At 35.9% G+C, this 19,700-nt stretch overlaps 1 protein-coding gene across 3 annotated transcripts in view; it reads right to left on the bottom strand.

The window, feature by feature from the left end:
• Positions 1 to 1,060: 1,060 nt before the first annotated feature.
• The window catches only part of GK5 (glycerol kinase 5), a 70,264-nt gene continuing 51,624 nt past the window's right edge, over positions 1,061 to 19,700 (bottom strand). For all 3 annotated transcript variants that reach the window (XM_077864879.1, XM_077864881.1, XM_077864880.1), the window contains 5 exons: positions 17,748 to 17,842; positions 11,924 to 12,027; positions 10,483 to 10,542; positions 9,720 to 9,853; positions 1,061 to 6,996 (listed from right to left, as the gene is read on the bottom strand). In XM_077864879.1, coding sequence (XP_077721005.1) covers positions 6,848 to 6,996; positions 9,720 to 9,853; positions 10,483 to 10,542; positions 11,924 to 12,027; positions 17,748 to 17,842 — 542 coding nt within the window. In that variant the 3' untranslated portion in view covers positions 1,061 to 6,847. The remainder of the gene's footprint in view (positions 6,997 to 9,719; positions 9,854 to 10,482; positions 10,543 to 11,923; positions 12,028 to 17,747; positions 17,843 to 19,700) is intronic.

The following is a 19,700-nucleotide window of genomic DNA, read 5'->3' as shown; positions in this document are numbered from 1 at the left end:
TTAAGCCCCACAACAGGCCCTGTGCTCAGCCTGGAGTCTGCTGGAAATTCTCTCTGCCCTTCCCCTCGTGCAGGCGCACTCCCTCTCCCGATGTAAATAAATAAAATCTTTTTTAAAAAAGCAATATAATAATTTCCTCAAGAGTGAGCATCAGACACATTTACTTGCAGCCCCTTACAAGACACAAGTCTCCTAAGCTTAAGATTCCTCAGCTGTACTGCAGACTCACTGCATGCACAGCATCAACCTGGACTGCTCCATGTAGTTGAGAAGTAAAGGAAACTAATGCAAACATGAAGATTGTGGTGTTTGCTATGCCTGTGAGTAATAAAGACTCTGACCCAGGAGTCTCCTATCTTCTGTCAATATTCGTGGAACTGTGGAAGGCTAATTTGTTAGTTTCCAAGTAGAGTAAGATTTTAAATTCTTCTCAGTTCTTGACAATGCCTGGTGATGAAGCTGAGATGCTGACAGAGACTGGACTTTCTAGGAGAGACAGGGCAAGAGCCATGTGGACTGGGTGAGAGGATATGAGAATTCCCTGGGATCCAGGAGCTAATGTTCTTGCCCAAGTGGCGGGGGAGGGGGAGGAGGAGGGGGAATTAGCAAATCTAATGTATCTGTCCTATGATCTCCAGCTCTTAATTGGGTGTTTCTTTTTCTAAGTAGCAAAAAAAATTCCATTATTATCCCCTACCATCCCCATTGTTTCCTACATTTTTTTTTTTACAGTTGCAAGACTCTTTAAAAATATTGCTATAAATTTTAGAAAAGCCAGCTCTGGCTTTTCTATCTCCATAATGCCCCCCTTCCTTATTCTCCTTAGACTAATATTACTTTGACCTAAAATAAAATTAAAAGAAAACCTCTCTCTTCCTCCTAATAGGTGAATGTTTATCAACCTTCAAATTTCCTACTTTGGAATGATACCATGGACCCCACTACAGTCAAGGAATGGAATCCAGACTGACTGAATCCTTCACCATCCAAATGTTGCTGTGCATGTGTGCAAACCCAAAGCAATGAATAGAGAAACACTAAATGACTTTAATACATAATATGTATATAAAAAATCATTTACTGTTTCATTATAGTTTCCCAAATAATGTAGGTAATTTTCAGAACGGATTTTTAACAACTGCTAGGTTCTTTCATGTTAGTATTTGAAATTTTTCCTTAATTAAAATCTTTCTAAATATTTAAAAATCCAGTATATTTTCACAACAAACCATATCATTTTTCCCACCACAAAGAATTAACCCTCTTCTCTAGTAATTTCCCTTGCACAAAAATGTACAATATAGAATGACAAGCCTAACAGGATTTAAAGAGGCAGGGTTACAGAAAACCTTTCTTCTCTAACCGTATTAAGCCCAAATTTATCTTGTAGTTAACATATGCTTGTTTCTCTGTGACCTTCTTTTTTTTTTTTTTAAGATTTTATTTTTAAGTAATCTCTATACCCAATATGGGGCTCAAACTCACAACCCCGAGATCAAGAGTCACGCTTGATCTGAACCAGCCAGGTGCCCCAATTTCTCTGTGACCTTCTTATGAGCAGGAACCAAAATAGGAAATAGCATTAAATAAGAATTTCCAGGTAAAATTAAAAAGAAATCCAAAAGTTAAAGTAGAAAAAAGATTAGAGAAAAATTCACATACGCATTCCTATTGCTATGCACCTAGATTGTATTTGTAGATCTCAACATTGACTTACGAGGTTCTCAATGACTATTTAATAACACTATGAAATTTGTAAAGAACATCAGAGAAATAAGATTATGAATTCGCTGATGCATATGAACTAGAATCTGTATTAATCATCTTGCACAAATAGGAAAATTTCAAGTTAATTTTAAACAATCATTCTGAAACACGAATCAGCTTATTTTAAATAAGAGATTACAAACATTATGATAGCTATGGACAAAACATGTATTTGTACATTCTACTTAACATTCTAAGTAAAAGTATCTTTGAAACTGTTTTGTTGTTATACAGTATTAGTACTATACTACATAATGAGTACAGAAGAAATGTGAGAACTCTTCTGCCAGTACATTATAAAATCACATTCAAGTGCTATATACACTTTGCCTAGAAGGATTTAGAAATGCTACTTAATGATTTTTCAAGTCACCATACTGATTTTAAAAAGATTTTTTAAAAAGATATTCATGTAAAGATATGGCTCATTTAGCAAACATCCCAATTAGCAAATGGACAAAAGACATGAACAGACAGTTCACTGAAGAAGATAAATAGATGGCAAAAAAGCACATGAAGAGATGTTAAACACCATTATTAATTGGGGAAATGCAAATTAAAACCATAATGAGAAAACTTCACACCTATCACAGTAGCTAAATAAAAAATTGTGACATCAAATGCTGGTGAGGATATGGAGAAATTGGATCACTCATACATCGCTGGTTGGAATGTAAAATGGTATAGCTACTCTGGAACAGTCTGAAAGTTTATTGTAAAGATATGGCTCATTTAAATTGAAACCTTACATCATTTATTTTCTAAATAATATAGATATCTATACAGACATAGCCATTTTGATAACTCAAATTTATAATAAAGGGGGGAAAGGCAGTAGAAATGGCATACGGAGAATTTCAGAAATATCTGATTCTTCAGGTTCCTGTCTCTAACATTCCCACTCCCAAGATCATTCCTGCATTACCCTAAGGGCAAGGGTCCCATGGGAATATGGTGACAAAACAGCCAATGACTTAGAACCAGTGTTCTAAGTGCAAAAAATATTTGCATTTTGGTATTCACATTTGTAATATCTGAGGCTCCAAAACTTAAAAACAATGTGGTTTTGGATCACCTACTTGACTTCTTTGGGGTTACTGTTTTGACTGGTTTGAACCAGATGACCCAGCATTGGGTATGCAAGAAGATGATTCTGGGACCAGGTAGGTCCAGAGTATATTTTAATTCTAACTGAGAAACATGATCTATATTTCCCAAAGGGATTCAGAGTCCTTTAGGGTAGATTAGAGCCATCGAGGTTGTCTCTGGATGACTCTAGAATCGCTTCAAGTTGAAGAACTCCAGGGTCCTCTCTTCAGAGAATTATAAAATACTTGCCAAACTCCTGGGTTAGATTATTTTAATTAAAGACTGGTCCCCAGTATAGGTCCTCTGCAGAAGGGGATGTTTCTGAAGTTACTTCCCTCTAACGTGAGAGGGTTTGGTGTTCTTAAGATTCTATCTGTGAGCTAGCTGTCTGCAGTCAAATACACAAAACCTGTGAATGAAAAGGCTTCAACGGTACCTTAGACAGTTGATATAACTATGTGTATCTCTACACAAACACATATGCAAATATATAAACATATGAAGAATTAAAAAAAAAAAGTAAGAGGATTCTAGGTCTCATAAGTTGACCCTTCAACAACACGGGGGGTTAGGCGTGCTAATCCCCTGCACAAAGACCTGTATATAATTTTTGACTCCCCAAAAACTTAACTATTAATAGCCTACTGGGACCAGAATCTTTACTGATAATATGAACAGTTGATTAACACATAGTTTGTATGTTATCTGCATTATACACTGTGTTCTGAAAATAAAGTAAGCTAGAGAAAAGAAAATGTTATTAAGAAAATCAAAAGGAAAATACATTTACAGTATGGTACATATATTTATGGAAAAAATCTGCATATAAGCAGACCTGCACAGTTCACATCCATGTTGTTCAAGGGTCAACTGTTGTCCTTTTTAATCCAACAAAAGATATTTTACTCGCAACAAATATATGCTGCTCCCTATTAACAAATGTATGTAAATCAAGGATGAAGTATATATGCAAAAAAAGTTACACTTATAAAGTAAAAATTCATCCCACCAATAGGAAGGCACAGAGTTGAGTTCTGTGGAAGTAGACATGGTTTCTGCTTTTGGGGAACTTCCAGTTTGATGGGAGTCTTGCACAGAACCAGGTAAAAGAGAGTGATCATCTCTTTTGTTCAGAGATGAAAAGGAAGCAAAAAGGCAGATCGAGATGCTTTGCAGACTACATTAATACTATACTGAAGTCATAAGCCCACTCATTAAGACCACAGAGGATACAGGCATGGGGATGGCAGTGAGTGGGTAAAAAACAGCAGAAGACAATTACAACATAAGATTTTTTTTCTTGCCTTATTAACCAGTAAAACAGAAACCCTATTTAAGATACAACCATCTCTTTTTGCTAACAACCATTTCCTAAGGTAAAATGAGGCAGAGAGAAAAGAAGCATGATAGACACACTACATTTGCTGAGCCTTCAATTTTCTTCTAATAGTCTATATTACTGGTTCTCAACTGGGGGTGATACTGCCTCCTGCAGTATAAGCCAAATAGCCTGTAATGCGTAATACAACAACCCAAGACAAAGCATTACTTGTCCCAAACATCAATCATACTGAGACTGAGAAACCATCTTATGGTGGCATAAAAAAAAAGAAAGAAAGAAAAATCAGTAAGTCTAGGTATGAAAGCAATTAGTACCATTTTAAAAAGGACTGTACAGAAACATTCTCCTCCTTGATAAGGTAGCTACAGGCCTCCTAAAGATATCTGATTGATCCATAATGGGAAAATAAAACATGCTGAGAAATCTTAGAATGATTTTTTTTGAACTGCAAATATTAGCGTATAAATGAAAATAAACTTGGAAGATGGAAAGAAAGGATAATTTTTTTGCTCAACTGATTTTGAGTATCAACTGTCTCTACAACCATGAAAGCAAATGTGGTCACATTTCTGATCTAGGTCAAATCTGGCAAAAGATTTACTAAACTGTGTCACTAAAAAACAGCCAGAAGTAGTAAAAATAAAAGATTAATTCTAGACTAATAGAAGAAAAAATTAGCCACTGATTTTTGAAGAGATAATTCCGATGAGACCTGTTCACAGTTACTTTTTCTGATTATCTAAAAGGTACTTATTTATCCTTCACCTTGTGGTTTTATGATGAGAAAGAAGAATGTGAAAAGGAAATGAGCTAAAAAGTTTTAAGTATTAATAATATTACAATTCAGTATATCCTAACACAAAAAGACAATTCTTTCCTATGAAATCATACCCACTGAGAAGTAGAATCTGTGAGAAACAGATATAAAAAACAACGGAGCAGCTCGCAAGTGATCGGATTTTGATAAAAGGGCCTATATTCAGCCACTAAGCTTTGTAAAAGGGACATAAAAAAATGAAAATAAAAAGAAGAGTATCATCTACATAATGGAATCTGACTTGTTACAGTAAACAAAACACCTCCACTTAACAAAAATATTTCCAAATCTTAATGAATGGAGCTAATGATACTATATATTGGCTGTAATGATTCCACTACAAATTTTAATACTTCAAGAAGACAAAGTTCACTGAAATGGAATTTGCAGAAATGGAGTGTGTGACCCCTAGTCCTATCATATCTGTCACTGAAATGGACATATATGATGGCAACAACAAAATTCCCTGTAATAGTCACTTTTTATGTTAGGTTAGTATTTAACAACTAGCTCTATAACAGGTCTTTATGTGATAAAGCCTGATAAAGAGGGGAATAAATTCATTATTGCTACACGCCTAAATGGTGGGAGGGGCAAATAACATGAGAACAAGTTGGATGGTAGTCTCCTGCCACAGGACAATTTTCTACTGGGCCCGAAGCTACTTGCTGCTCTGATTCTTTCACATTTGTTTCTATCAAGAAAGTCTGAGAATGTGGAACTGTCCCTGCACCTCTCCGTGGAATTCTGGCCCAATAATCGCTGGAGGGTAATCATTTGTATAAATACATCTCCATTACCCACTGCTCCTATCTCACAGAGATGAGTAGACTGAACAAAAATAAAAGACATCTGGATAAGTAAAAAAACCCACAACGAAGGCAAATCTTACATCACCAATGTATTAGGGCACTTTCTTCAAATTAAGCTCTTCGATTAGGCACTTAATAAAAGCAAAAGACATTTATGCAAGTATCTCAACAACAAAGATAAAGAACAGGAAGAAAAAAGCAGATTTATATTCAGTACCAATATTGTGTAAAAAATGGGATGTTATACTTTAGCCAGAAATTTTTTAGAGAATTCCTATTTGAGGAAGAAATTATTTTTTTGTTCCTTTTGAATCATTACCCTTTGTAGTTTCACTGACTAAAGTTATTTTTCAATACTTAAAGATTGCTCAGAATTTGGTTAAAGAAGGAAAAATTAAGGCAGTGTCTTTAAGCCCAATAAAGGAAAGAACTAACATAACCCTATCTGAGAGGGGCCTATCGAGCTCATATTTGGATACAGTATTGAACAATTATGGCTTTAAATATAAAATATTAATGTTTCCAAATTCCACGTTTCCTCGGTTATTCTTTCTTTCTAGCTATGTGAACTTCATATAGCCCATTTAATTTTAAAGAGTTAAGGAACACCTGTCACTTAATTTTGGAACAAAACATGAATGGTGATTGACCTACAATTATTAACTCAAGAGAGTCAACGGTTATGTTCGTATGTATCATTGACCCAGTATAAATTGGAGGAGGACCCATGGCTGTCAAAGTATGGCTGGAAATGGTTAACATCCTTTGGAATCTGCTACAAAACAGAAGATATAAAGTTCTGAGGTACTGTTGCCTTATAATCTTACCAGGCTTTAGATTTAAAAATTAGGGATTTTTTGTTTTGTTTTGTATTCAAAAGAGCAATGTTTTTTCTCTCAGGTTGCAAAGCTCATCTGAAATCTTCTTAGTCATCGTCATATTGGTTATTATCCCTGAGCTGTGTCTCATCAGCATGTCCCATCAACCAGCCATATATGGTTTCCGTCATTCCTGTTAGTGCTACATCTTGTTATACCAATTCATGGAGCGTTTCACTGCTTTGACCCAGTTTTCCATACTCATTTCATATTCTTGCCATTTCTTCTGTGGCTCAAAAACCACTTCGCTTTGCCTCAGTTTCTTTAGTTCCTCCTTGTCAGTCCAAAACCCTACAGGTAGAAAAAATTACTCTCAAATTTTAAGGCAAATAAGGAGTCCATAAAGTTTATCCACAAACCTATGCAAACTGGTGCACAGGTAAACAACTATTGTTTTAAAACACAATTCAAAATATTTTGTTGATTTTGAATTTTGTTCAATTGACTATCCCTGGGAATAAATACACCAGGATTTTAAAATCATTTGATTTCTAACTATCAGCTTTACTTCCGTGTGGCACAGCATCAAACCATTTCCAGAGCAATCTCACCCTATCATCATTTAATTTCATGACTTGCTATGAAGAAAACAAGTAAGTAACTGTATATTTTCCCTTTACATAATTAAAAAAAAAAACAAAGATAAATTAAGATTTTGGTCATATATCTTGAAGTAAGAGGCAACTCCCTGGAATACGGATGAATTCAAAGTTGAGCCTGAATATAACAAGTAGTTTCTTTTTCAAGCTATTGTATTTCACAGAAGTTATTTAAATTCCACTTCATGATAATGTTGTTTTGGCATATATTGTTCTTCACAAATGTGATTTATAATAAAAAGAAGCAAGAAAACATATTTATAACTAGGACCATAAGTAGTCTGAAATAGTCTAGGTGTCTTATTAATTAACCTGGTATATTACACTTACTCTGAAGTACTAACATAGTTGACAAGTCTCCCCAAAGTATATTTTCTCTCACCAATAAAGTCTCTTTGTATTGGAAAGGTTTGAAATTAAATACAAATATAATGCAATAGATAAAGCTCAAATACATAAAGCTCAAGCTACTATGTTCTAAGAATAATCTATATGTGTTTGTTAAAGTATTTTAAATGTTCAAGAGAATCTGAGATATTTAGTCTTATAAGGTGAAAAGGCATAGAAAAATTTGATTTACCTTATAAACAATATTAGAATGTTTATGAGCATTTGATCTACTGTAAATATAGCTTAATTTATTCATTTTGCAAGAGTTATTCAAGTATTTGAAAAGATTTTGTTATACTTCTAAGTTAGTTAGGCATATGAAATTAATTTTTTTTTTTTTTTTAGGCATATGAAATTATTAAAAAGAAAGTCAACTGTACTAAATTTGTATCAGTTGAGTGGCACCTAGGTGGCTCAGTGACTGAATGTCTGCCTTTGGCTCAAGTCGTGATCCTGGGGTCCTGGGATTGAGTCCTGCAACGGGCTCTCTGTGGGGAGCCCCCTCCTTCTGCCTATTTCTCTGTCTCTCTCATGAATAAATAAAATCTTAAAAAAAAATTTTATCAGTTGAAATATACAAAGAAATTTAACTAAATTTGTAAATGGGAATGATTATTTAAAGGAAAGTTTTTTCTTCAACATGAATTAATCACACATTAATCAATGAATAAATGAAAGTGACTTTTTTTTTAAAGTGACTGTTTTAATTTTATTCAAAGTTAACAGATTTTTAGTAGAATACAGTTTAAGTTGAACTTACTAAGATCTCAAACTTTTTGTAATTTTAACTTTAATATGCTAAATATTAGCCTAAAACTTCTAACTATAAAATATCCTGTTTGTACAAGCACTCTTCCCTTCCATACAGGAACATATTAAATACTCCTAGTTCCACAAGGCAGCATCCCGCTTCTTAGGGAACCCTTTAATTGCTCTTCCCGAGTCCATTCTTCACCCTCCAACTAATCTTTTCACTAATTGCCAAAGGAGTCTGTTCAAATATAGATCCATCCATGTCCCTCCCCTGCTTAAAATTCTCCAGTGTCTTCATGATTAAGTTCAAACTCTCTCCAGTGTCTTCATGATTAAGTTCAAACTCCTCTTTATGAGGAGTCTACCACAACTGGACCTCTGTTCCTCTCCAGCCCTTCCTCTTGATCTTCACCTATCAGCATTTACGGGCTGGGACATTTGCACAAGTTGCTTTCTTTATTGGACTGCTCACTTCTTATGGCTCCTTACCTCCTCTACTGGCTGTCTGCTAACTCCTTCAACACTGAGCCTCCTCTGGGAAGCCTGCACCACTTAATGCTATGGCTGTTTGCTGGGTTTATCACACAAGTATAATAATTGGTTTACTTGTCTTACTGTAACTACAGACTCTCATAGCAGGGACTACATTTTTAAAACTCTTTATTCCCAGTAGTGACTGTCATATAGCAGGTACTCAACAAATTTTCAATGAATAAAAAAATGGACTGGTTTCTCGTGCCAAAGAAAAGCCCATCTACTTGGAAAGTTTATCCAGAGTCCTTCCCTCTGCTGAAGACAAAGCAGTTGAAATTCATTTTTCTCATCTCATATTCTTTTTTTTTTTTTAATTTTTTTTTTATTTATTATTTATGATAGTCACAGAGAAAGAGAGGCAGAGACACAGGCAGAGGGAGAAGCAGGCTCCATGCACCGGGAGCCCGACGTGGGATTCGATCCTGGATCTCCAGGATCGTGCCCTGGGCCAAAGGCAGGCGCCAAACCACTGCGCCACCCAGGGATCCCTCATCTCCTAATTCTGACTGAAGGAGTGACGTGAGGAGGAAGTGCACCCAGTCTCAGGCACCCAGACCCATCCACAGACCCACTCATACTCAGAGGAGTGTTTTGTGCGTAATGTACATATGTGTATAGAGCTTAATGGACACCAACATTTTCTAGACCCTCTCTATAATCCCATGATTTGGGAAGAGAAATGCTATCAGCAAGAACAGCTTGTAAGACAGCTCTCACTTTTATAAAATTCACACATACCAATAGCAAGGCCAGCTAGTGAAGCTGCACCAAGGCAGGACATGTCTATGTTGACAGGTCTCTCTATATTCGCATTAATCAGGTCTGAAGTCATCTGCATGACAAAATTGTTCTTGCAAACTCCTCCATCTGCCCTGTGGGGAGAAAGATATTTGAGATCAGTTACTTCAACAAAAGCATAAGAACACTATTAATATTTTTTAAAGGGCCACATATATTTTTTTAGATCCTTGATTTTATTTTCTTTAAGTTCAACTTTTTAATTCCAAAATTATATCACTTAGCATTGACCTGAAGATAAAGGTTCTCACTAGGTAATCTTCAAACACTTTTCCTAATCCCTAACATCAGTCTTCCCACTGGCCCTGTTGTCCTAAAACTAGTTCAAAATAGGCTAACTAAACTAAGCCAACATAAAAATTCATTTGGCCACACCAGCAAAGAAAATTTGATGCTTCCATGCCAAAAGGATAGCCACATACCTAAAAAAGACGTTTTTTTCTTTAAAGACATTTTAAAGATGTTTATAATATACATGTGTATATTAAGATCCTCCTAAATTATACATTGTGTTATATTCTCCATAAATCCAAAATTAGCTTCCCTTTTCTTTCCAAATTCCTATGAACAAGAATTTTGCTGCAAAGAAACTAAGCATAATTTTTTTTGAAATCCTGAATAATCATAATGATGAAAATACTAATAGTGGTTACCATTCACTCCCAATTTCTAATTAAATCTATTGAAAACAAAGTGTACATACCGGACTTTTGTCACAGGGATATGGATCTCTTTCTGCATCAACTCATATAACTGTTTGTTTCTAGTCAAAAAAAATCAAGAAAATCATTTAGAGAAAATTCATATCATGATAATTCTTTTTCCAACAGAAAAATAAAACCTCTGGTTTTATTTATATGGTATGTAATAAATATACAAAAGAAAACAAACAAATATACTAACTGGAAGTTGATAATAAATGTTCAAACAAGCAAGAGGTTCAGATCCTTGTACTTTTCACCTTGATAAAAGAGAGCATGTTTTTTGTTTAGAAATAAATTTAATCTATTATCCTTCCTACAAATAAAAATTTAAAGCTAGCATTTAATAGAAAGCTATTAAGATGACATAACACAAACAACATCGAATAGAATTCACCAAATACAAAAATAATCATTTTGTAATCACAGACATTTTTATTTTAATTTTTTTTTTAATTTAATTTATTTATGATAGTCACATAGAGAGAGAGAGAGAGAGAGAGGCAGAGACATAGGCAGAGGGAGAAGCAGGCTCCATGCACCGGGAGCCTGACGTGGGATTTGATCCGGGGTCTCCAGGATCGCGCCCTGGGCCAAAGGCAGGCGCCAAACCGCTGCGCCACCCAGGGATCCCGACATTTTTATTTTAAACACTGCAAATGTTCCATATTCATGACAGCCACGTTTTTCATTTTAATAAACTATAACTACACCACAACGAAAATAACACAGGGACACACACAAAAAGATAATTCTGGTGATTTAATCTTTGAGTATAATGGAAGCATTATTAATTAGAATAATTAGAATTCTCCTTTATCAATAAGGATGCAAAAACCTTTGAAAGTCCATTTTAAATCTCTTAATGCTTAAGAAATTAGATACAGCTGACCCTTGAATAACATGGGAACTAGGGGTACTAACCTACCACAAAATCAAAAATCTGCATGTAATTTTTGACTTCCCTAAAACTTAATTAATAGCCTACTGCTGCTGGCAAGCCTTACTGATGACAGTCAATTAACACATATTTTGTATGTTATATGTATTTATACTGTATTTTTACAATAAAGTAAGCTAGAGAAATGAAAATGTTATTAAGAAAATCATAAGAGAAAATACATTTATAGTACTGTATGGTGTTTATTGGAAAAATTAATATGGCTCAGTTCTAAGTCATTGTATTCAAGGGCCAACCATATTTTTAAAAATCATCTATTTTCAGATATCAAATCTAAGTGGTACTGGTACTATAACACATGAAAATAAATTGATACTGAGGAAATTAGCAATAAGAACAGATTACATCATAAACAGTATGAATTTAAAGGTATAGACACTCAGTTAAAATTAAGAAATATCATAATTTAGCTTAGCAGAAATTAATAGAAAGAAATCACAATACTATATGGGGAAGGGAGAGTTTAGGGCAAGTTTTGGTACCTGAAAGCTATTGACTCCAATATTGCTCGTACAAGATGGTATTTATTGGTGGAAGGCTTCAAACCCATAAAAGAGGCACATGCACAGGGGTCATTTAATGGAGCCTAAAGAAAAGAGATAGTAAGAATTTTTATTATAGTTCTAAATTATATCTATAGACTTAAAGACCTTTTATGCAATAAAAAACATAGCCATGGTAGAAAAAAAGAATGCGAATGCTTAGAGTTAGTTTTAAAATAAATGACAGTCTAAAAATATGTCAACTATTAGGATAAGTCTCTAGCAGGACTTAAGCAAGATTGAGTCATAGGTATTGGGCTTAGCTACACCTTCTCTTTGAACTCATACTAAGAGACGATACTGAAGCAGATTAACAAATTATTATTATTATTTTTATAGAATAACAAACTATTAAATATTTAGCTTTACAAGAGGAAATGCAAAGTAATCCTAGTATTTCCCCCTTTTATCCATCTGTAAAGGTTTTACACCAGAATTGTTTTTGTAGAGTGGCTTTTTATTTTTATTTTATTATTATTTTTTTTAGAGTGGCTTTCTAGAAGTGTAAGTTAGTCTTAAGATAAAAAACTATAATGCAAATGATGTGTTTTACAGTGTCATAACTTCACCTAATATGTTGTTAGACATTCAAACGAAACTCTTCTATTTCTTAGCTTAATAGCTTTATTGCCTAATAGGAGAAATGACCCAGCCTAACTTCTGTCTTTAAAAGAGCCAAAGTAAAAAAAAAATAAAAAAATAAAAAAAAATAAAAGAGCCAAAGTCTTCAGTCGGGTGGCTAAGCGGGTTAGCGCCGCCTTCAGCCCAGGGCATGATACTGGAGTCCCAGGATCGAGTCCCACGTCGGGCTCCCTGCATGGAGCCTGCTTCTCCCTCTGTCTGTGTCTCTGCCTCTCTCTCTCTCTGTCTCTCATGAATAAATAAATAAAATCTTAAAAAAATAATAAAAGAGCCAAAGTCTTGAGCTAGAATTACATATCTGTTGGATGAAGTTTGTATTCATCTTTGCATCCCCAGGAATGCAAGACAATTCTGGGACACAAAGATGAAGAGCAAAGACCCCTGCCAGAGCTTGTAATCTCACAAAGAAAGAGACAGAAGAATGGTTCCAATGGATGATATAAGGTCACAACAGAGGGATGTGCTGGTACTATCGGAAAATGATGGTCCCCAGGAAAAGTGCCTTCTAGCTTCAGAGCCTTGACTCATCATCTCATACCTGGAAAACTTTCTACCACCTCTTTTTCTAGTTAATCCTACTCCTGTTTCAAATCTTGGCTCAGATTCCTCTGGAAAAACTTCTGATCCCAAAGACAAGACCAAGCATCCATCATCACTTTTATGGAATCCTAGAGCTTTGCATTATAGCAATGTTTATAATCATGTATATTTGTATGAACATTTGTTAAAACTCTTCCTTTCCTGTAGAAACTGATTCCCATGTGTCTCCAGGGCCTTGCACTGCATCTGGCCCCCACAGGGGATCCTCACACATTTGCTCAATCAATGAACAAACAATACTCTTCCTCATTACTTAACTGAAGATATCCCATATCACATCTTATCTTTACTGTAGCTGTGATTTTCCTCCTATTGTGATTTTATTCTGATTATTTTTCAAATTTATTAATATGTTTTAATGATTCACTCAGTAAAAGCTTATTTATACAGTAACGCTGGCCTATATCAGGTGCATTCAATTGTAAAACAAAGGTCAGATTCAGCCAGTGCAACTAGTCCCTAATAGTGTGCTATGTATTTTCTGGATAAAAGTATTTTCTTCTAATATACCACATAAAATACTGGTATGACTGGCCTGAAATCACTTTTGTAAATATATCTATGCACATAATTTACAATTAATTAGTAATAGGCCAATTTGAGAGATAATAAATCCCATGGAAACCTAAAAATTTCTTTTTGGTTACAATGTCCCTATATTAGTTTAAGTGAATCTGTCTTTGGGATCATACTGTAGGGAAAATCCTGTACTGTAGGCAAGATCCTTTGGGCCTGGTCACACCTTGCCAGGGCAGAGAGTCTCCAGCCATACCTCCAATCTATCATTGCCAATCTCATTGACTAAGCCTCTCTGGCCATCAACCAACCAGGAATGGCAAGACTCAGTAAAGTTTTGTTTGGAGTCCTGAGCTAACCTGGCCGACTCCTGCCCAAAGCATAGACTACTTGCCCCCACAGGCCCTTGTCACCACAGGGATTTTTGCCTAATATGCTGGGGGCCTGGAGGATGGCTAATGCCTCTTACCCTTCATCAAATGTGAACCTAAACACAAACTCCTCTGGCATCTATTGTCTATTCCTGGTGTCATCTTTTATGCCATACCATGAACCAGTACAGCAGGGTAGTTAAGAACCTCACTGGGATATTAGCCTAATAAGCTGGGAACGTGCAGGATAGTTAACATCTCTTGCCCTTTGTCAACCGTGAACCTAAACACAAACTCTTCTGGCATCTATTGTATATTCTTGTTGTCATATTTTACACCATACCATGAACCAGTATAGCAGAATGGTTAAGAACCTGGACCCTAGAATCAGAACACCTGGGCCCTGACACCAGCTCTGCTGCTCACTAGCTGAGACCACGCAAGTGATTTAATAGCTCTAAATCTCAGTTTCCTCATCTTCAGAATAGAATGATAAGAGTATCTTCTGCCTTACTAAGTCACCGAAGATCAAGTGAGATAATTCATGACATTTAGAACAGTGTCTGACACAGAGTAAGAATTTACTACAATTTTATATTACTATAATTTCTTACCAAAACCTCTCCCACTACTGACTTTCTTCACAACCCTTTCTGTGCCCTTTGAATCCTTCCTTCTATTGTAAATAAATTCTCCTAAAATGTAACCAGTTCTGAGAAGTCCTCTCTACTAATTCTGTGGTTGCTATAACAAACCTGGCTCCAGGGATCCCTGGGTGGCGCAGCGGTTTAGCGCCTGCCTTTGGCCCAGGGCGCGATCCTGGAGACCCAGGATCGAATCCCACGTCAGTCTCCCGGTGCATGGAGCCTGCTTCTCCCTCTGCCTATGTCTCTGCCTCTCTCTCTCTCTGTGTGACTATCATAAATAAATAAAAAAAATTAAAAAAAAAAACAAAAAAAACCTGGCTCTGTGCCGGAAAAATAGCTTCAGTTAGAGCTATCCAGTGGAAGACTGTCAAGCTTCTCTACCACAGGGGCCAGAAGGACTGTACTAACTTCCCATGACCACTCTAGGCCATAAACATCTACTGTTAGGAGACACTTCCCTTCCCCCATGTTTGTTTAGGGAACATCATGTTTTACCTTTTCGTGGCTCAGACATCCCAGTCATTCACAAAACCAGAGATGGCATTCCTAGTACTTGCTGGCCACACCTCTTACTGAAGAAAATGCTTGAAACCACAGACCTCATTGTCTATAGCAGCCATGTTTCATGTCCTAGTCCCACTGCCAAAGTACAACCATAGGGACTGAGCATGACTAACTCAAAATCTGTCCTAAGCTTGAGAAGACTAGGAGGTCCAGTCAGATTCTCAAGATTTCTCAGAAAAGATTATCCAGAAAAAGACCATCAACAGGGGGAACTGAAGCTAAAATGCACAGAGTGGAAGAAGGTTGTATTTCCAAATTATGGAGAAGCGAACATATGAGGAAAATAATGACAATTAAGCAGAAGTTATGAGGAAGAAAGAATACAGAGCAGAGCTGGTAGTGAGAAAAGTGAACGCACAGAGAAGAAACCACAAAGAACATTAAGAACTGCAAAGTCAGTTGCCAACTTCTTTACCATACCAGTGAACAACCGCCCCTCTCAGGGTAGCATAAGCAAGCCTGTTCCCTGCAAACCTAAGAACCCTCATTGGAGCATGACTCATCATCCTCTGAAGACTGACACTTGGTTCACAGTCCTGTCCACCCTATCACTGCCACCATCACAGTGACTTTACAGTTAAGCAGATAGTCACTGATTCCTGCCTCTGATACCTATCATGGATATTCCATGTTAGTATCTCCGTCCACAAATCACAAGACCAACCAGAGCAGAACCACAATGGCTGTACAAACCAACACCACCCCTGGAGCACCCATGCTCCAGTCCACCCCTTGCTAGTGGCTGTCCCAGACTTCTCACTTTCCTCAAAGTGCCCGCAATACCCCTTTCTTAGCAGACCCCCATGAGAAATTGAGGCTATTGGGATTTTTTCAATGGCTTGCCCCCTGTTATCTATGGCTATAACAATATTCTTAAATTAAGGGCAGTATCACAGATACTTGACCCTTCCATCCTTCCATTTCCTCTATCCTTCATTTTCTTTGTTGCTGACCTAGGCAGCTTATCAGTGATCTCCCTCCTATTTTCCAAACAGTATCAACACACTATTGTTGTCTGAATTAACTTTCAGTTCCCACTTAAGAGTTTCATTGCTACATTGGGAAATACTTGGTCTGCAGTCCTCCCCCACCCTTCTCGAACCCAGCATATCACCAGGCTGCAGTCATGGCAGGACAGGGACATTTATTAACATGAAATTAAAAACCACATCTGTAAGTTTTGTCTAATCTTCTGGGCTTTAGCAATATTTTTTAATCATACATTTGATATTTTTACAGGCATATGGATTGATGCAGAAGTTAAAAACAGAGCTGCCAAGATAAAGTCACTACTAAGTCTCCCAGCATATTTTTCAAAAAGGGAAGAATATATAGTAGCCTAATTAAATCCTACCTTGGCTAATGACAACTATTCATCTCAAGCTTCCTCCTGAAACCTCAATCCAACAAATATTCTTCACCCCTTGTCCTATCAGAGATGCTAGTTTCCTCACATCATTCTAAAGAGGACACAGTGTGATCTCTATCATGCAGTTGATAAACTTTTAGTCTTTTAGGGTAAAGAAGGAAATCATTACAGATATTAAAATATTGCCAATTGAAAGTCTAGATTGGAAATATCCTATTTTTAGAGATTTGAAACATCCTGATCTAATCCTTTTTCACCAGCTTCTACATGATATTATCCAAACTTTCAAGCTTGGGGCTTTTAAAACTGATTGGTTGAATATGGGATGGGCTAGAAGTAAGAGAAATTTTTATTTTTTTAAAGGAAACATATTTAGAGGAGGATTAAAGGGATAGTATAAGCTTTCCAAAAAAAAAAAGAATTTTGCTTATAATAATATACCTGAAAAGTTTTTTAAAAGTCTTTGTAACAATATGTTAAAATCAAAAGCAGTAACACAGATCTCTCAATTAAATACTAAGTTAAATATTACAAAGCCAACTCTCTTACCAGGTTCACTTTTTGATTAGGCAAAATAACCAATACTTCACCCACCACAACAGTTAACCAAACTTATAACTGCAAAATATACCGGTGCGTGTGTGTGTATGTGTGTGTGTGTGTGTGTGCGTGTGTGTAATCCTAACATTTTCTAATTCTCAATGGGACACTTCCTCTAAATAAAAAATGCCAATATACAGATATATTTCCCCCTCACTGGGAAATGGCTATTTTTTTTGGTTCTGATAAAGTAAGGCTAGGTCTTATGTACACTACACCTGCCAACTTCTCATTTCCACAGGGGTGGAGCTCTAGGCTGAATTTGCTGTGCTTTCTCACGGAATTTGTGCTAAGTCATGACTCCTCAGCCCTGGAATATATCTTCACCTTTATACTGCTTGCTGCCCAAATTTTCAGGTAAGGGAGTAGCAGGTACATAATTTTGAGTGTGGGTACGAGGTGAGAAATGTCGGTAGTTGCCAATGACTAAAAAAAATTAAAATGAAAAAAAATACCTGCAATCCACTAAAAGATGGAACAAAACAGACTCCTTCAGAATCTTCTAAACTTTTGGCCATTTTTTCAGTCTCAGCAGCATCTGTGAAAAGATCTGTAAAAACAAAACCAAGTAATAATAATTTTTTTAAAACCCTAAAACAAAACAGAGGGGCTAAGGAGTGGTACAGAATTATGTTATACGACTAGTGTTTACCTGCACCCACATTTATTACAAGTACAGTGTGAAAGGGTCAACACAAAAGCCAACCTGTAGTACTACCTGGCCATCCACACTGCAAAGCTTTAGGGGCCCATGGAATGTCTTCAGTGGGCTCTGTATGTAGCACACCTTACTTTTTTCTTTAAAGATGCTTAAAAGATGCTATTTACAGGGCACCTGGGTGGTTCAGATGGTTGAGCATCTGACTTTGATTTCAGCTCAGGTCATGATCTCAGGGTTGTGGGATCAAGCCCTGCCACTGGGCTGCATGCTCAGCAGGGATCTGCTTGAGATTCCCTCTCCCTCTCTCCTCCCTGTGCATGCATGTATGCTCTGTCTCTATCTCTCTCAAATAGATAAAGCCTTAAAAATAACATAAAGAGATTTGGACTGTTTAAAAACAAATTCTGTGTGTTTTCGGGCATTAAAATAAGTTATTCTCCCGAAGATGACACTAATCCTAGTCTTCTGATGAAAGATCATCTACTGAGTCAACTGAAAAACGACTCCATCTAATGAATTCAATATGGGGTCAGTAATAAGTAGATATACTAAAAGTCAATCTTTAAGAAACAAACAAGAAAAGATCTAATTAATTTAATATACTATTTTTACAGGAGTATATAACATACATATAGAAAACTACACAAACCCCAAATGTATAACAGGGATGAATTTTCAGTGTGAATACACCCACAGAACCAATATCCAGATCAAGATACAAACTTCGCTTGTTTAACATAATGCTTGTGAAATTCATTCATGTTATTATAAGTAGTTGCGCTTCTTTCTTAGCCCTGTATAATATTCCACTGTGTGACAATATGCAATTTATTAAACTATTCTAAAGCTGATAGGCATTTGGTTTCTAGTTTTTGGCTAATTTAAATAGGCCACTTTGAACACCCATAGACATTCTTTTTGATGAACATATGTGTATGTTTCTGTTTTATATATTCCAAGGGATGGAGCTGCTGGTCCTAAGGTCTACAAATAGATACTGCTAAATCATTTTCCAAAGTAGTTGTACCAAATTAAGGCTCCTGACAACAGTATGAAAATTCCAGTTATGCCATATTCTTGCCAGTAATTGATACTGTGTTTTTCATTTTAGCTATTTTGGTGGTACTGCATGATGGTTTGAGAAAAGACCTAACATTTCTGTGATTTGAATCCCAGAAGGAAAAGACAAAGAATGCAGTGCAGAAAAACTATCTGAAGAAAAAAAAAAAGTGATTGTAAACATCCCATAGCAGATGAAAGGTATAAATCTATAGATTCAAGAACTTCAGAACATCCCAAACTGGATAAACACAAAGAAACTGCTGCCCAGGCACATCATAATAAAATTGAAAGTTAAAACCTGAAGGCAAAGAGAAAGTCCTGAAAGCCGGTAGATTATATATTGTAGAACAAACATTAAAATAACTGTGGGTTTCTCATCAAAACTATGAAGTGGAACATCTTTTTAAGTACTAAAAGAAATGTCAACCTATATATATCCTACAAAAATATCCTTCAGAAATAAAGACAGTCTCCGATGAAGGAGAATTAAGATAATGATAATTTGTTGTTAATAAACATATAAAAGAAATGTTAATCTATATGCAAAAAACAAAAACAAAACCTTGACCTAAACTTCACAGCTTATAAGAAAATTTATTCAAAACTGTTATACATCTAAATGTAAAACATAAACTATAAAACTTTTAAAAGAAACCATGGGAGAAAAATCTGTGTGACTGGTTTG

The sequence above is a fragment of the Canis aureus genome, chromosome 22 (assembly GCF_053574225.1).
Source record: "Canis aureus isolate CA01 chromosome 22, VMU_Caureus_v.1.0, whole genome shotgun sequence".
Lineage (NCBI taxonomy): Eukaryota > Metazoa > Chordata > Mammalia > Carnivora > Canidae > Canis > Canis aureus.
This window is presented reverse-complemented; position numbering and strand designations above follow the sequence as displayed.